The sequence below is a fragment of the Pseudopodoces humilis genome, chromosome 29 (assembly GCF_049639895.1).
Source record: "Pseudopodoces humilis isolate 2021_Gansu_Grassland_sample_001 chromosome 29, ASM4963989v1, whole genome shotgun sequence".
In the NCBI taxonomy this organism is placed as follows: domain Eukaryota; kingdom Metazoa; phylum Chordata; class Aves; order Passeriformes; family Paridae; genus Pseudopodoces; species Pseudopodoces humilis.
The window spans coordinates 3,993,042-4,007,197 of record NC_142228.1 but is presented as its reverse complement, the minus strand read 5'-3'; the positions used below and the strand labels follow the sequence as shown (position 1 = coordinate 4,007,197).

At 47.4% G+C, this 14,156-nt stretch overlaps 1 protein-coding gene across 2 annotated transcripts in view; it reads left to right on the top strand.

Moving 5' to 3' along the window:
- Positions 1-14,156, top strand: part of NSF (N-ethylmaleimide sensitive factor, vesicle fusing ATPase) — a 72,174-nt gene that overhangs the window by 35,577 nt on the left and 22,441 nt on the right. For both annotated transcript variants that reach the window (XM_005532607.3, XM_014261175.2), the window contains exons 9-12: positions 7,452-7,651; positions 9,410-9,575; positions 10,070-10,144; positions 11,706-11,893. In XM_005532607.3, coding sequence (XP_005532664.2) covers positions 7,452-7,651; positions 9,410-9,575; positions 10,070-10,144; positions 11,706-11,893 — 629 coding nt within the window. The remainder of the gene's footprint in view (positions 1-7,451; positions 7,652-9,409; positions 9,576-10,069; positions 10,145-11,705; positions 11,894-14,156) is intronic.

The following is a 14,156-nucleotide window of genomic DNA, read 5'->3' as shown; positions in this document are numbered from 1 at the left end:
TTTAAATCCAGCTCATTCAGCAGCTTGTGCTCTTGCCTAGAACAGTGTTCTCTCTTCTTGTTTTTTCTTTCCCCCTGACTCCAACAGATATTTAGCCACTTGGAACAACATTTTTGATATTTGGTGCCTGGAGCTGTAACTTGCAACGAAACTGTAAAGTCCCTTCTCAGGCTTGAAAACAGAACACTTGTGCTGACCATCTTTTCCTTATTTAAGAACACTCTGGTGTCCCCAAGCTTTGAAACAGAGTCTTGACTTGCACCAGAGAAGGGATTATTTCTCTGACTCCTGTGGCACATTAATTGTTGTAGAGGCCTCACAGAGCAAATTCTGCATGGACATGTTATTATGGTTTAATAAAAGGTATAGAAATCTTTGGTGTTACAGGTCACATTCCTTCTAAGAGACTGAAATGGAACTCAAATTCCTCATCCTCTCCTGCTACCACAAATAAGCTAAATTAGTCTTTTTGAAGGTGGTTTCTCTTTCCTGGGAATCATCTTAACCTGTACTCCTGACCTACCCTCTCGGGGTCTCTTGGTCTCAGAGCTCTGTAATTTTGAAGTCCCATGGTGGAGAAGTGGAGTATCAGCAGAACACAAGGGGAACATTGAAATGAGCAGACACTCAGATTATTTTCTGCCTTGGATTCTGTCTGAAGTGGAGGCTTGTCTGTTAAGCTGCCTTAAAATTTAATGCATTAATTTTCTCAAAGTACTCAGATACTGTAAGAGAAGAATAATGATGGAAAGGTTCTCACCCAGCTATTCTGAAAATAGGGTAATTTTAATGAAAAATCAGTGTCAGGCATGTGTAACCTTAGCTGGGGTGCTGGGAATGCCAGGCTCTGCTGGGCAGTGTCCCAGTGCTGGGTGCTGCTCTCAGCCTTTGCATCCAGTCCCTCCAGAGTTCTCTAGGCCAGCTCTGGGATTCTGAGGTCATTTCTCATAACTTCTGCATCACCCATCATTATTTCTCCTCCCTTGGTCTCCCTTCCCTGGCCAGGACTGTGGTGCCCAAGCAGAGCACGGATCCATTCTGGATCAGCAGGTTCTGCCTGTGCCTTGCTCTGGGCCTGGGTGGAATCCTCACTGGGATGATTTTTTTTGTTTTGCAACATGCAGTTCATTATTCCTCCCCAATTTAGAAACTCCTGCATCAGGTTACATAGATTTCAGATGTATTTAATCCTGCCTGTCAGTGTGTTTGTAGCTCTTGGCTTTGCAGTGTGCAGATTTAATTGGAGCATTCTGTTCTGTTCCATCTCCCAGGCACCACATGCCACTAAATTCAGGATGGATCATTTCTTGCTGTGCTTTAAAGTTTGTGGGGTTTAATCTACTTTTCATCCACTTCTAACTTCATTCAGCCTGTGCTTTTCCTGCATGTCTAGGAGGATGTCTAACACCTATTTATATCTTTAGGGAAGTCTAAATGTCCCTCTCTTGCTTTCTTTGTTTCGTCAAACCCTCTGTGTGGGACCCCCATGTTTTCCTGGAGGGAAGCTGTCTCAGACTGGCCTAATAAAGTTGTTCTGGCTACTTCTTGTAGTCTTGTTTTCTTCTCCCTACTTAAAAAGACATTATCAGAATTTTCCAGCCATCAGGTTAGTGCTAGGTCTGTACCACACAATCAGAAAACAGCTGAGGTTGAAAGGGACATCTCAATTTAATCCAACCCCATGGTTCCCTCCCTTTTCCCTTTATAACATCAGGGCTGACATTCACCATCTTCCCTCTGGTTTCTCACCCTCCCTGATTTCACCCACTCTGATTTCCCTTGGGTGAAGTTCATGTCCAAGTGATCTGCCAGTATCCAACAGTTGTGGGTTCTCGTGTCCCTTGTTCTTTTTCTGCTTCTTTTTCTTGCTCCTGCCCGTTTGTCACTTTTATTAATATCAGCTGTCACATAAAATGTCAAGTCTTCACTGGTGTAAAAAAGTATTTAACAGCTTGAACTCAGCATTTGCTGTTGTTAACTCTTCTTCCTTGCTGAGAATGGACCAGTGCTTTCCTGTTCTTCTCCTAATGGGATTTAACATGAAGTGTTGTGCTCACCCTGAGGCACCTGGGTCCAGGGCCAGCCAGGCTGAGTCTGAGCACTGAACTCTTCCTTTGGAGAGAACAGTGAAGAAATCCCTGACATCTGTCACTTGCCTCCCCTTCTTAAAACCAGAGATTGACTTAGGTACCCCCCAGGGATGGGGAAGAAAGTGAAGAAGCTGATGTTTAATTTGTTCATGTGTTGGATTGCTGGATGCAGCCTTTCTCTAGAAAGGGATGCAGTACAACTGGAAAAACTTTGGATGAGGGCATCAGGGTGGGGGGACAGGAAAGCTTCTGGACTCAGAGTGAATTGACTTGAAGGAATTCAGTCCTGGGAAGGGAATGAGGGAGGGGACTTCCAAGTTCTGCACAATCACCAAAGAAAATTATTCCCTTTTAACTCAGGGCTGTGGAAATGGGAATGTGGGTTTGGAGGGAGAGGAAGGGGCTTTACACCAAACCTGCAGCAAGGAATTTCTGCAGGGTGGCCAGAGCCATCAGTGGGTACTGGGAGGGCTTTGCTCCTGCTCCAGGTGGCTGCAGGGATGTTTGTTGGTGGCATCACCATGGCCTGGCATCCCCAGTTTGTCCCCATGCCCCAGGTGTCTGTGTGTGTGTTCACAAGGCAGGAAGTGCTCACCAGGCATGCCCAAATCCCAGCGTGTTGGCTTTCTAAGAAGGTGGGAATGATCCAGCTTTATCCCAGAAAGTAGGGAATGCTGCTGGGATTTGTGTTACTGGCATCCAGGTGGGATGGGGTTGTGAACAGGGTGGCTGTGCTCAGCTTCCCACTGAACCTGCCTCTAGAATTAGGGATGTTTCTGCAGCTCTGTTAAGAGACATTTACTCTTTGCTACTGTGTTGACTTCCCTTAGTGCTTGGTTTTGTTTGTTTATACTCTTACTAAAATCCCTTTTCCTGAGTGTTCTGATTCTGTTTTTGTAGCCAAAGGCATTCTGTTGGAAGCGTCTCTCAAGCTGATTTATTTTCATTTCTAGCACATTCCCTCAGAAACAGATAAATGCCCTTGTCATAAATCTCATTATTGCCTCCTGATAGATGTGTGCACTGAACTTCTCAGAGCCAGTGGGATGTGGTGAGGAATCAGTTTCCAAAGGTCCTTGGAGAACTTTACTTTGTCTTCTCTTTCCAGTGGCAAAGGATTTGATAAATGAAAACTGGCCATTGAGAAAATAAAAATTCTGGTTCAGGTGTGGTCCTTTCCCTGCCCCAGCTTGGAATTCATAGCAGACACCAGTTCCCTCAGTCTCACTCTGACTTGGATTGTCAGTCCCACAGGAAGATTAACGGGAGCCTGGAGTAACTGGGCTTACAGCATGAGAGGAGAGGGAAATTCCACCCAGCTCTACTTTTAGGGAAATTTTGCCTGTGTGGCAGGTGAAATCTGGGAGTCCTGAACTTCCAGTAACCTGCCCCAAGATGAATGTGCAGAGATAAAAATCTCCCTGCTGTGCTGGGGCCTTACCATCCATGCAGGTTCCTGGTGGTGCATCTGAGTGATCCAATCACACCAGAATGCTTTGATTTTAATTAAAAGGGGAATTACACTCCCAAGTAGAAAATCCCTGTTATACTAAATTAGTTCTTCTGATCTTTCCAATAGATTGAAGAGAGAGAATTGAATAAATAAACTTTATCTTGTCTTTGGGCAGGTGATGTTCTGGGTTTGACTTCCATTGGTAACACCAGTAACTCTCCCATTCTCAGCAGTTTTTATGAATTTTCCCTCATATTTTGTTTCCCATATTTGTATGTTTGAGTTCCTGTTAATGTCCCTATTCAGCCTCTAACTGTCATTGAATGGCATCATTTAAGGATCAGGTTACAGCAATGACCTTTTTTTGGAGCTCATCAAATGATGAGCTGAACTGGTTGGAGATGTCTGCACAGCTGTAATTTGTGTTTAGAAAGATTCTCATAATAGTATTGACATTTGGGCCACATTGGTGAAATCAGCAGAGGGGAGATAAACTTAATCAAAATTCCTGTGTGGTGCAGAGGATCCCACTGTGATTTGAGAGGTAACATTTGTGATTTGTCATCACCTGTCTATTTTAATAAAGTCCTGCTTGTCCTTAAAACTTTGATTTTAGCCAGGTGAACGTGGCTGTAAAGGGAAATGTCTGCTGCAATCACTTGTGGCAGTTTTATTTGAAGAGGAACTAATTGCTTGGGGTTCAGGAATGTTCTGCCACCCGACTCAGACCCTGCTCTCAGTGTTGCCCATTCAATGGCAACCAGGTCTTGCAGCAGGTGGTCAGTGATGTCCTCAGGGTTCAGGGAACATGGATTGTCCAGCACGGGCTGAACTCATCTGGGTGAGGCTGGGGAATTGTCTCAGAGAACCTGCTGGGATCAGAGCTGGGATTTCTCTGAGGAAGACTCCAAGGCCCAGGGAATGGTCTGAAGTTGTGTCACAGGGGGGTTTGGTTGGGTATCAGGGAAAGGCTCTTCCCCCAGAGGTGCTGGCACTGCCCAGGCTCCCAGGGAATGGTCCCAGCCCGAGGCTGCCAGAGCTCCAGGAGAGCTTGGACAGAGCTCCAGGGATGCCCAGGCTGGGATTGCTGGGGTGTCTGGGCAGGGCAGGGGTGGGACTGGGTGATCCTGGTGGGTACCTTCCCACTCACACTATTCCAGGATTCCTTTCCTTTTCCCTTTCCTTTGCCTTTGAACAGCAAGAAGGTGAACGTTCTCGGAGGTTTCTGAGCAGGTTTTTGCAAGCCAGTTTGTGTTTTGTGTTCCACTCTCAGCGTGGGGTGTTACAGGCTGAGCCCTCTGCTGTGGCTGAGGCAGCTCATGCAGAGAGGGGAATGTTTGCACTTTTCAAGAAGTTGAAATTTTTTGGGCTGTGGAAGAGAAGCTTCTGGGGGATATAACTCAGTTATACTCCTTCTAGGAGAGAGATTGGGAGCTGCAGTAATCCCAGAATCATTAAGACTGGAAAACACTTCCAAGACTATTGAGTCCAAGCTGCTCCTGATCCCCACCTTGTCCCCAGCCCAGAGCACCAAGTGCTGTGTCCGGGCATTCCTTGGACACCTCCAGGGATAGGGGCTCCAAACCTCCCTGGGCAGCCCCTTCCAGGGCCTGACCACCCTTTACATGGAGAAATTCCTGCTGATGTCTGACCTAACCCTTCCCTGGTACACTTTGAGGCCATTTCTCCTTGTCCTGTCCCTGTTCCCTGGGAGCAGAGCCCGACCCCCTCAGCTGTCCCCTCCTGACAGGGACTTGTGCAGAGCCCTGAGCCTCCTTTGCTCCAGGCTGAGCCCCTTCCCCAGCTCTCTCAGACACTTCTCATAGGACTTCGGAGAAAAATAGAGGAACAAACCAGCCCAGACTGTTGGTGTTTGTGTTGAGAGCACCCTGGCACAGCCACTCCCTGCGGTACCACAGCCCTGCCTTGCTGGGCTGGGAACAGAGCCCTGACCTGCCAGAGCCCTTTGGTGGCTTCTGTAGCCCTTTGGTGGCCTCTGTAGCCCTTTGGTGGCCTCTGTAGCCCTTTGGTGGCCTCATGCTGGAGCCAGGAGCTGTTGGAGCATCGCTGTGCTGGATTTCCCTGCAGAGATCACTTGTCAGCACCATCCTGCCTGGTGCTGTTTGGTTACAGAGGAGATTTTGGTCCCCCATGGTAACAATGCCCTCATGGCAGGGATTTGACAGAAAGAGCTTTCAATTTATCTGTGCCTCACTCCTTCCCCTGTGAAATTTGTCTTCACTGCCAGTTTATATTGTTTATGTGTTTGACTCGCAGATGCCTCAATGCTGACTCATGAGTTCTTGGCCACAGCTCTTGATTTCTGTAGTAAATTTTTTATCTGCAGAGAAGCCCAGCAGGATCTCTCAGCTTTATTGCTGGGCTTATCCAGTGCAGCCCTGCTGCTCTCCAGGGTTTGGGAGGGATCAGCTGCTCCTCATGGAACTGTCCTCCTGGAACTTCACTGCAGTCAATGAACAGCCAGAGAGACAGGAGTGGGGTCACAGGAATTAAGTTGTATTGAGCAGTTATTCAGACTGAAATAAATTCTTTATTGCCATAACCTTCAGGAGTAAATGAAATCACAGCAGAGTGTTGGGAAGGTGATAAGGGATAAGTGTTGGTCTTCTACAGGCAGAATTGCCCTGAGGTCTGAGCAGCCTTGAGGGCTCTGTGGCACAGGGTGAGGTTCCCTGGAGCTGAGACAAGCCAGAAACCACGAGGGAGGTCATCCTGTGGGGTGACACACAGCTCCATGTGCTCCTTAAGCCTGGCAGAAACTGAGCTCAGGTGCCCTCAGTCTGAGCTTGGGGCCATCAATTTGCTGCCTTTTTTTGGTTTAGCTTTTAATGTGCAACCTGAGGACTGCAGGGCTCTGGTTGGGTGGGTCACATTCTTAAAGAAGTCAACCCACAAGAGTGGAGTAAAAAATAGATTTTCATATATTCATGAAAAAATGGAAAAAACCCTCTGAGGCCACCACTAACCCATGTCCCCTCTCTCCTTTCCCTGAGCCTGGTGCTCAGTGTTTAGAAGCTGCTGCTGATACATGAGCTCTGCTCTCCTACTGCAGGATTTTCCAACAGCAGTTCCAGGCCAAAGGTTTAGATTTGTGCAGTTACTTTTCCTCCTGGCCAGATCTGGTCTGAGTGCTGTCTCTTACAGGAACACAGAGACCAGGTTGTGCCTGTCCCTGACTGGGATGTGTCCAGCCTCAGCTTCAGCACTTGAATCCTCTCTTTCCCTACAGGAGAGAATTTAAATTCTCATACAGATTGTCCAAAGTCCTGTTATTTGAACAAATTAGAATATTTCAGATCTTTTCTAATTACAGATCAAGGATTTTGGGCTGATGGTTCTGGTGGTTCTTGGAAGTTTTTTTTTTCACTTTTCTCAGTATTTATTCTATGAACTTGCACCCAGAACTGGATGTATGATATGGGACTCACCAAAGCCCAGTACAGGGGTCAAGAGTTTGTCTTTTTCACATGATATTCCTCATTTTCTCTTCCAAGAATCAGATGAGTGTGTCTGACCTGTGGCTGCCTTGCTTGGTGTGCAGGGTGTAAAAAAGAGTATCTGCAGCCCCTCTCTACCCAGGGATGAGCAGCATCCCTAGGACCTCCTCTTGGTGAGAATTATGTTATTCCCACATTTCCCAAGGGGTCTCTGGTGCTGTGTGTTCCTGACCAGGAGTTACAGCTCGGTGTGGCTGATGGAAAGAGAGCACTTGAGTTGTTCTAGAGGTTGTTTTACCTTGGCACATCATTGGGATGACACTGATCCAACCTGTATTTGAATTTCTCTGCCAGAGACACCGAGCAGAGCTCAGGCCCATCTCCAGCACTCCTTGGAGAAGTGCCTGTGGCTGTCCCCATCCTCTCTCAGGCTGTTCCCTCTCCTTGCAGGCTGCAAGCACGTCAAGGGCATCCTCCTGTACGGGCCCCCGGGCTGCGGGAAGACGCTGATGGCCCGGCAGATCGGGAAGATGCTCAATGCCAGGGAGCCCAAGGTGGTCAACGGGCCTGAAATCCTCAACAAATACGTGGGAGAGTCTGAGGCCAACATCAGGAAGCTGTTTGCTGATGCAGAGGAGGAGCAGAGGAGGGTAAGGACACACAGGACTGGGGGTGGTGGGAATGTGCCCGGGAGAGACCGGGAAGGGTCTGGAATCTGAAAATTACTGTTTGCATTAAAGGCAGAGTCACTGCTTGGCTTGGGGTTATGGTGGAGTATTGGTGGTGTGCAGGCTTCACTGTCAGTTGTGAAAACAGTCCTGGAAGCTGGAAAGGCAGCTGGGCTCCAGCCAGCTCTGCAGACAGGGACAGTGCTGAGATTCCATGCACAGCTATTTGGGAGTAATACAGCAGTGCTTGCTTTGAGTCATGTGCTGTCAGCTGCTCCAAAAGTCCTTAAAACTCAGATTGTACAAAATTTCCTCAGGTGTTTTGTTTTCTTTTTTGACTTTTTGTTATTTTTTTGTGGGAGAGACGTGATTGAATCTCTTTGGATTTTTCCTACTAAATTAAGCAGGCACATAAGTTTTCAGGGTTTTAGGTTGCAGGCATTTTGGCATGTTGTAGCACTTGAAGTGTTATAATCAATACATGATTAATTTTTCTCAGCAGAAAACTTATGGATGAGAATAATGTCTTAAAAATAGAGATCTTTGAAACTGGAAGTGGAAATAAAGATTCTGTTTTTTCCAGTGATGCTTTTTTATCAGTGCTTCAGCTGGTTTTCAAAACCCCAGTCTTTAGTTTCATGGTGTAAGTACTTCTTTCATGTGTACTGTGGTAATTTTTCTCTGCTGTGGATCACTTGATAGATTTTCTGGTAAAGAAAATCAAATGTCAGGCTAGTCAGAGTTAAATACAGGGAAGTCTTTCCAGAAATCATTAGCAAATGATCCCTTAATTTTATTCTGCTCACAAGACACAGATTTTGGTGTTGACTTGAAATAATTTCATTTCTTCAGCAAAAGGTTTATTAGTCAGTCACTCAGCTCTGTGTGGTAACACAGACCCATGTGAGCAATCTCCTGCTCCCTGGTGGTTGCAGTGTCTCTGGGAGCTGCTTTCCCTTGGCAATAACACACCTGTTAAAATACACTCGATACTGGCTGCAGGGGCTGGGCCTGATGACAGCTGGGAGATTAAAAAGGTCTCCAAAAGGTTGGCATTGTGCTGCCTGTGTCTGGGGCAGATTGCCAGGGCCAGCACATTCACCCAGTGATAACATGGGCTGCACTGGCCACAAAAGATGTTTTAGTGATGGAATTTGAAGGGAAAAAGCTTCATAATGCAGTTACAAAAAGTATCCTGTTCTCTTACCAGCTGCAACTGCCTCACCCCTGAGTGAACCTGGAAATGGCAGTTCTGGGTCTGACTGGCACAGAGACACTGGGCTTCTTAAAATATTCTCAACAAAGCTGCTCTGGCAAGCTGTGTATTTACTAACTTCAGTCCAGCCTGGGCTGTTCCTACCCTGGTGCATCCCTCCTTCTGCAGACAAGCCTTGTTCCCTGTCCCTGGTACCTGTCCCTTTCCCAGGTACCGATCCTGGGACCCTCTGAGCTGTGTGTTCCAGCTTTGGCTTGGCTTGCTCAGCTTCCTGCTCTCCCTTGAAACCTGTGTAGCTGCAAAGTCCTAGGTTTGGGCAGAGCCCCCTGAACCCCTTGTTTTGGAGATGGGCAGGATGTTCCCCTGGAAAGGGGTGACACACACACACAGAGAGCTCTGTGTGAGCACACAGGGAGTATCAGTGCTGTGTCTCTGCGGCTGAGCTCGTGCGAGGTCGCTGTTGATTTTGGATTGCTCTCAGCAATCAGACTGGTGACATTCCTGACATGTCCTCTCTCCCACAGCTTGGAGCCAACAGTGGGGTGCACATCATCATTTTTGATGAGATTGATGCCATCTGCAAGCAGAGGGGCAGCATGGCCGGCAGCACTGGTGTGCATGACACCGTGGTGAACCAGCTGCTCTCCAAAATCGATGGTGTGGAGCAGCTCAACAACATCCTGGTCATTGGTACGTGGGGCTGCCTTGCTCTGGGGGCTGGGTGATCACTGCTGGTGTTTGCCTCATTGCAGGTCAGCTGAGGTACCACGGCATCAGCAGCAGGTTTAAAGGGAGATGCTGCTGTGGTTGTTGTGCTGTTGTTGCTGCTTTCAGCAATTTCCTTATTTAGTTTTTGATAAGGAGGGTTGCATAGTTTAGGGAAACCTGCAAGGACTGATAGAATTGATGTATCAGCCTGTGGAGGAGTGGGACTGCTCCAGCTGTGCTTGTCCTGCTGCAGGAGCCCTGCAGGTACTGCACAAGGACAGGCAGAGCCACAAGCACAGGTTTGATCCCTGTGACTCTCCCTCAGGGCCTTTCCCAGCATTCCAGAAGGTGAGTGCCTTCTGTCTGTTTTCTTGGGACTCTTTGAGTATCTCCCTAGCTCTGTGTGCTGTACCAGGGGCTGGAAACCCACTTAGGAAGCTGAGATAACAGTGTTTTGATTTTAACTTTGACTTCAGGAATGACCAACAGACCTGACCTGATTGATGAGGCCCTGCTGAGGCCAGGGAGGCTGGAGGTGAAGATGGAGATTGGTAAGCACACTGCAGATCCCAGTTCCTCAACTCCATGAAGCTACAGCAGCAAAGCAAATACAGATCATAATGTGGACAATCCCCAGGATTGCTCAGGTGCTGAACTTCCTGCAGCTCCCTCCAGAACATAAATTAAATCAGACCAATAAAATACCACTTTGGACTTCCCTGCTGATAAACTTGATCTCAGTTTCTGCCCAGCAGAGTGGGCAGGCAGGACCCTGAATCTCTTGTGTGAAGGAAAGGAGGCAAATAATGGTACCAGGTCATTCCTGGGTGGACATTGCAGGAAGGTGAGGCAGGAGCAGTGGGTGAACTAAAAGTGGGCCAAGAGCTTGGTTTGCCAAGCTGGCAACTGGAGAAGCAGCTGTCTGTCAGTAACTAGAATGGGACCTTTGTAACTGTGCACATCCACCTCACCCCAGCGCAGGGTAAATTAGGGATGTAGGCTTTAGTAAGAAAGTAAATACTGGGGGCTCCATGCTGAGGTAACAATTCCCTGAAGAAAGATGAGTAGAGAACAGCCTGGGACTAGTGAAAAGCTCAGTGATCCTGGAATAAATCATCAGGTGACAAGCTCCTGGGAACTGTGCACATTGGAAAATGTCTTTTCACATCCCCTCAGCACAAACACTAATCAGTGCAAATATCAAATCCTTGGAGCAGAGGCTGGGGAGGCAGGCTGGAAGGAGCTGAGCACAGTGGGGCTCAGGATGATGTGCCAGACTGACAGGTTACACTTCTAGAGAAGGATCTTCTGTATCACCCACTGGGTGCTTCAGAAGGGACTTGCTAAGGTGCAGGCTGGGAAATGATCACCCCAGATCATGAAAAGAACATTTCATAGGAATGATATGGGCCACGTGAAGAGGGAAGCCAAGGCTCTGGATCTGGGGAGAGTAAACTTTTAGTTGATTTAGTAATTAGTGGATGTTTCCCTTGGGAAAGGGCACTCGGGGATAGAGGAGCAGAACCAATTTTACCAGGGCTTGTAGTGACAGGGCAAGGAGCAGAGACTTAATGGACAGAGGACTGGGTCAGATGGGATATAAGGAAGAAATCTGTTATGGAAAGGGAGGTGAGGCCCTGGCACAGGGTGCCCAGAGCAGCTGGGGCTGCCCCTGGATCCCTGGAAGTGCCCAAGGCCAGGCTGGACGGGGCTTGGAGAGCCTGGGACAATGGAAGATGTCCCTGCCATGGCAGAGGGTGGAACTGGATGGGCTTTAAGGTCCCTTCAACCCAAACCATTCCATGATGATTGCAAGGTGGGAGCTGGATTGAGGGATGCCAGGAGACAGATTGTCATTCCTGGTGTGGAAATCTGAGAGCAGCCAACTTTGAGGAACCCTAAGGGAAGAAACTCAACCTTGTGCTTTTCTCTCTGGTTTGGGGTGACACTACTCAGTTTACCAGTTAATGGAATTGAATGTTCTCAGTGAAAAGCATCATCAAATACCCTCACTGTAAGTGCAAGACGCTCGTGGTGAGAAGGGGCCTTGGGAGGGACAGGGGATTTGCAGTGCTGTGCTCAGGGGTTGGGTGTGTTCTCTTCCCATCCCAGGCCTGCCAGACGAGAAGGGCCGATTCCAGATCCTTCACATCCACACGGTGAGGATGAGGGAGCACCAGCTGCTGGCTGAGGATGTGGACATTGCAGAGCTGGCAGTGGAGACCAAAAACTTCAGTGGTGCTGAGCTGGAAGGTTTGGTTCGAGCTGCTCAGTCCACTGCCATGAATAGACACATTAAGGTCAGTCCTGTTGTCTCCTACTGGGACAAAAAAGGGAAAATAATTACATTTGGAATATTGAATGTTTACTTCCAAATGGAAAGTGGCCTATCCATGTACTTTAGGAGCTGAAATTCATGTGGGCACCACTTTTTCCCTGTGCTTTTCCTTTGTTCTGAATTCCCTCTTCCCTCTCCTGCCCTCCAAGTGCCTCTTGCACAGTGTGGTGGGGTGGAAGGGGTGGTTTTTAAGGATATTTTGATAAAAACTGAAAGTCTTGAGCACAGTTTGTGCATTGGACCCAGGAGACAAGGTGGGAATTAGAACAGCCATTTATAGAGAAGCTCTGTGTGGGCCTGTGCAGCTCAGTGTGTCCATAAATGTTCTGTAAGGTGGGGAAATTACAGTCTCAGAGCTGGTTTGGGGGCATAAAGACAAAAGTCACCAGTGGAGATCTGCAGGGGCATTTGAAAGGACATCAGTGCACAAGAGCCCAGTGAATTTTAGGTGTCTACCAGGAGAGAGACTTCAAACAGGTAGAGGCAAGAATGGGGGCTGACCTGGTCATCCCTGGGGTCAGGTTCTTGGAGCTGGAATGGCCTGGAAATCCCAGCTCTGTTGCTGTCAGTGAAAACAGCAAAATAACAAGGTTAGAATTTACCAGGAGAGGTAAACAGCTAAAGTGGGGCTGTGATTACATCATGGATAAAATCCCTGGTGTACTTGGATCATGCTAGAACCAGGGCATGGAATGGCAGCAGAGGATCAGAGGTACAGGAGGGGCTTTTTTGGAAAAAATGATTAAACTGGAATTCCTCAGCCTGAAGAAAGCATGGGGAAGGGTTATGGAGATTGTGCTGGGATCAGGGAATGTTCACTGTTCCCTACTGCAAGAGGCAGAACAGCAGAGGAGATGTGCTTTGTGTGGAGAAGTGTTTCAGCCTTGAAAGGAATCCTCTGCTCTTGGATGATCTTGGATGAGTTCAGAGGGCTTTGTGCAAAGTCTTCCATTGCAAAGAAGTGCTGACATGCAAAGAAGTGGTGATCACCCCACCTCCACTGATTCATGGAACCTTCCCAGCTCCCTCTGTTCCCTGGGAACACCTCCCTGCCTTCCCAGTCCCACAGGCTGGGGGGGTCCCTGTGTCTTCAGGAGGGAGTTCAGGGCCATGAAATGTCAAAGGGTGTGAAGGCAGATGCAAAGCTCAGTATTCAGTGGTGTTGAAATACGAGATAATGAGGTGGTGAGGAAGGAGCCTGAGGCACAGCCCCTGCTCCTCTGGCCAGGACTGGGGGCAGCTCCTGCAGGGAGAAGCCCTGGACATCAATCCCACAGCAGAGGGACTGTAAATATCTGCTCAGCTTCAAATGTGAGGAGAGCAAATCACACTTTCATTTAAGTGAGAGAGGTCATTTGCTGCTTATATATTTATATCTCCTGGGAGTGCTCTTTCTAAAGGAAAAATTACTTTTCCTGCTAATTAGTCTTGTATAACCATAATACTTGACACATTATTGTTTCATATAGCAAAAAAACCACAAACATCATCACTTTTTCATTTTCTCATGCTCTGTCTCAAAAAAAAATCAGCACCTCTGGATTCTTCCCTTTGCAGGCAAAACATTTTCTTTAAATAATTAATTTTGCTTATAGCTGATGTTTTCTTAGTGCTTGAGTTTTGGATGAATTTGGGGAGCATTGGTGTTTTGATCTATTCCCTGCTGTGCTGAGAAGTCACATGGGAAAAGGGGAGATGGCAATGTGCAAATGTGAAAGAGCAGTCCCCTCCTCTGGGGTGGTTTGTGATCCACATCCCACTAATGTATGGATGTGTTTTCCACATGGGAAGTGGCCACGTGTTGTTTTGCTTTTCAAGCACTTTGACATAGTAATTTTGGTAATATTCTTTATTCTGGAGTTGCTTTTAGCTAAATGATGCAGTAAAATACTTTATTCTTTCCTACAAGTACTGAAAATTTAAAATATACATCATAGGCCTGACCTAGTTTTCAGAAGCACCTGTGAGAAGCAGGAGCACGAATGGAAAATGAAAGGACATTTTCTCCTGAATCATTTAAACTCTTGTGATTATCTCTCAAAGTGTGTGTGTGAAAAATTAAAACATGAGCTCATTAAAGGCTGGGGAGGTAAGAGCCCCCCTGGTTTTAAGTGTACACACAACTTCAGGAATATATGGAGTATTTCAGGTACCTTCACCTCCCTCTGTAGAGAACTGATCACCTGTACTAAAGATCCCCTCAGCTGTTTATTTGGCATCCTGTG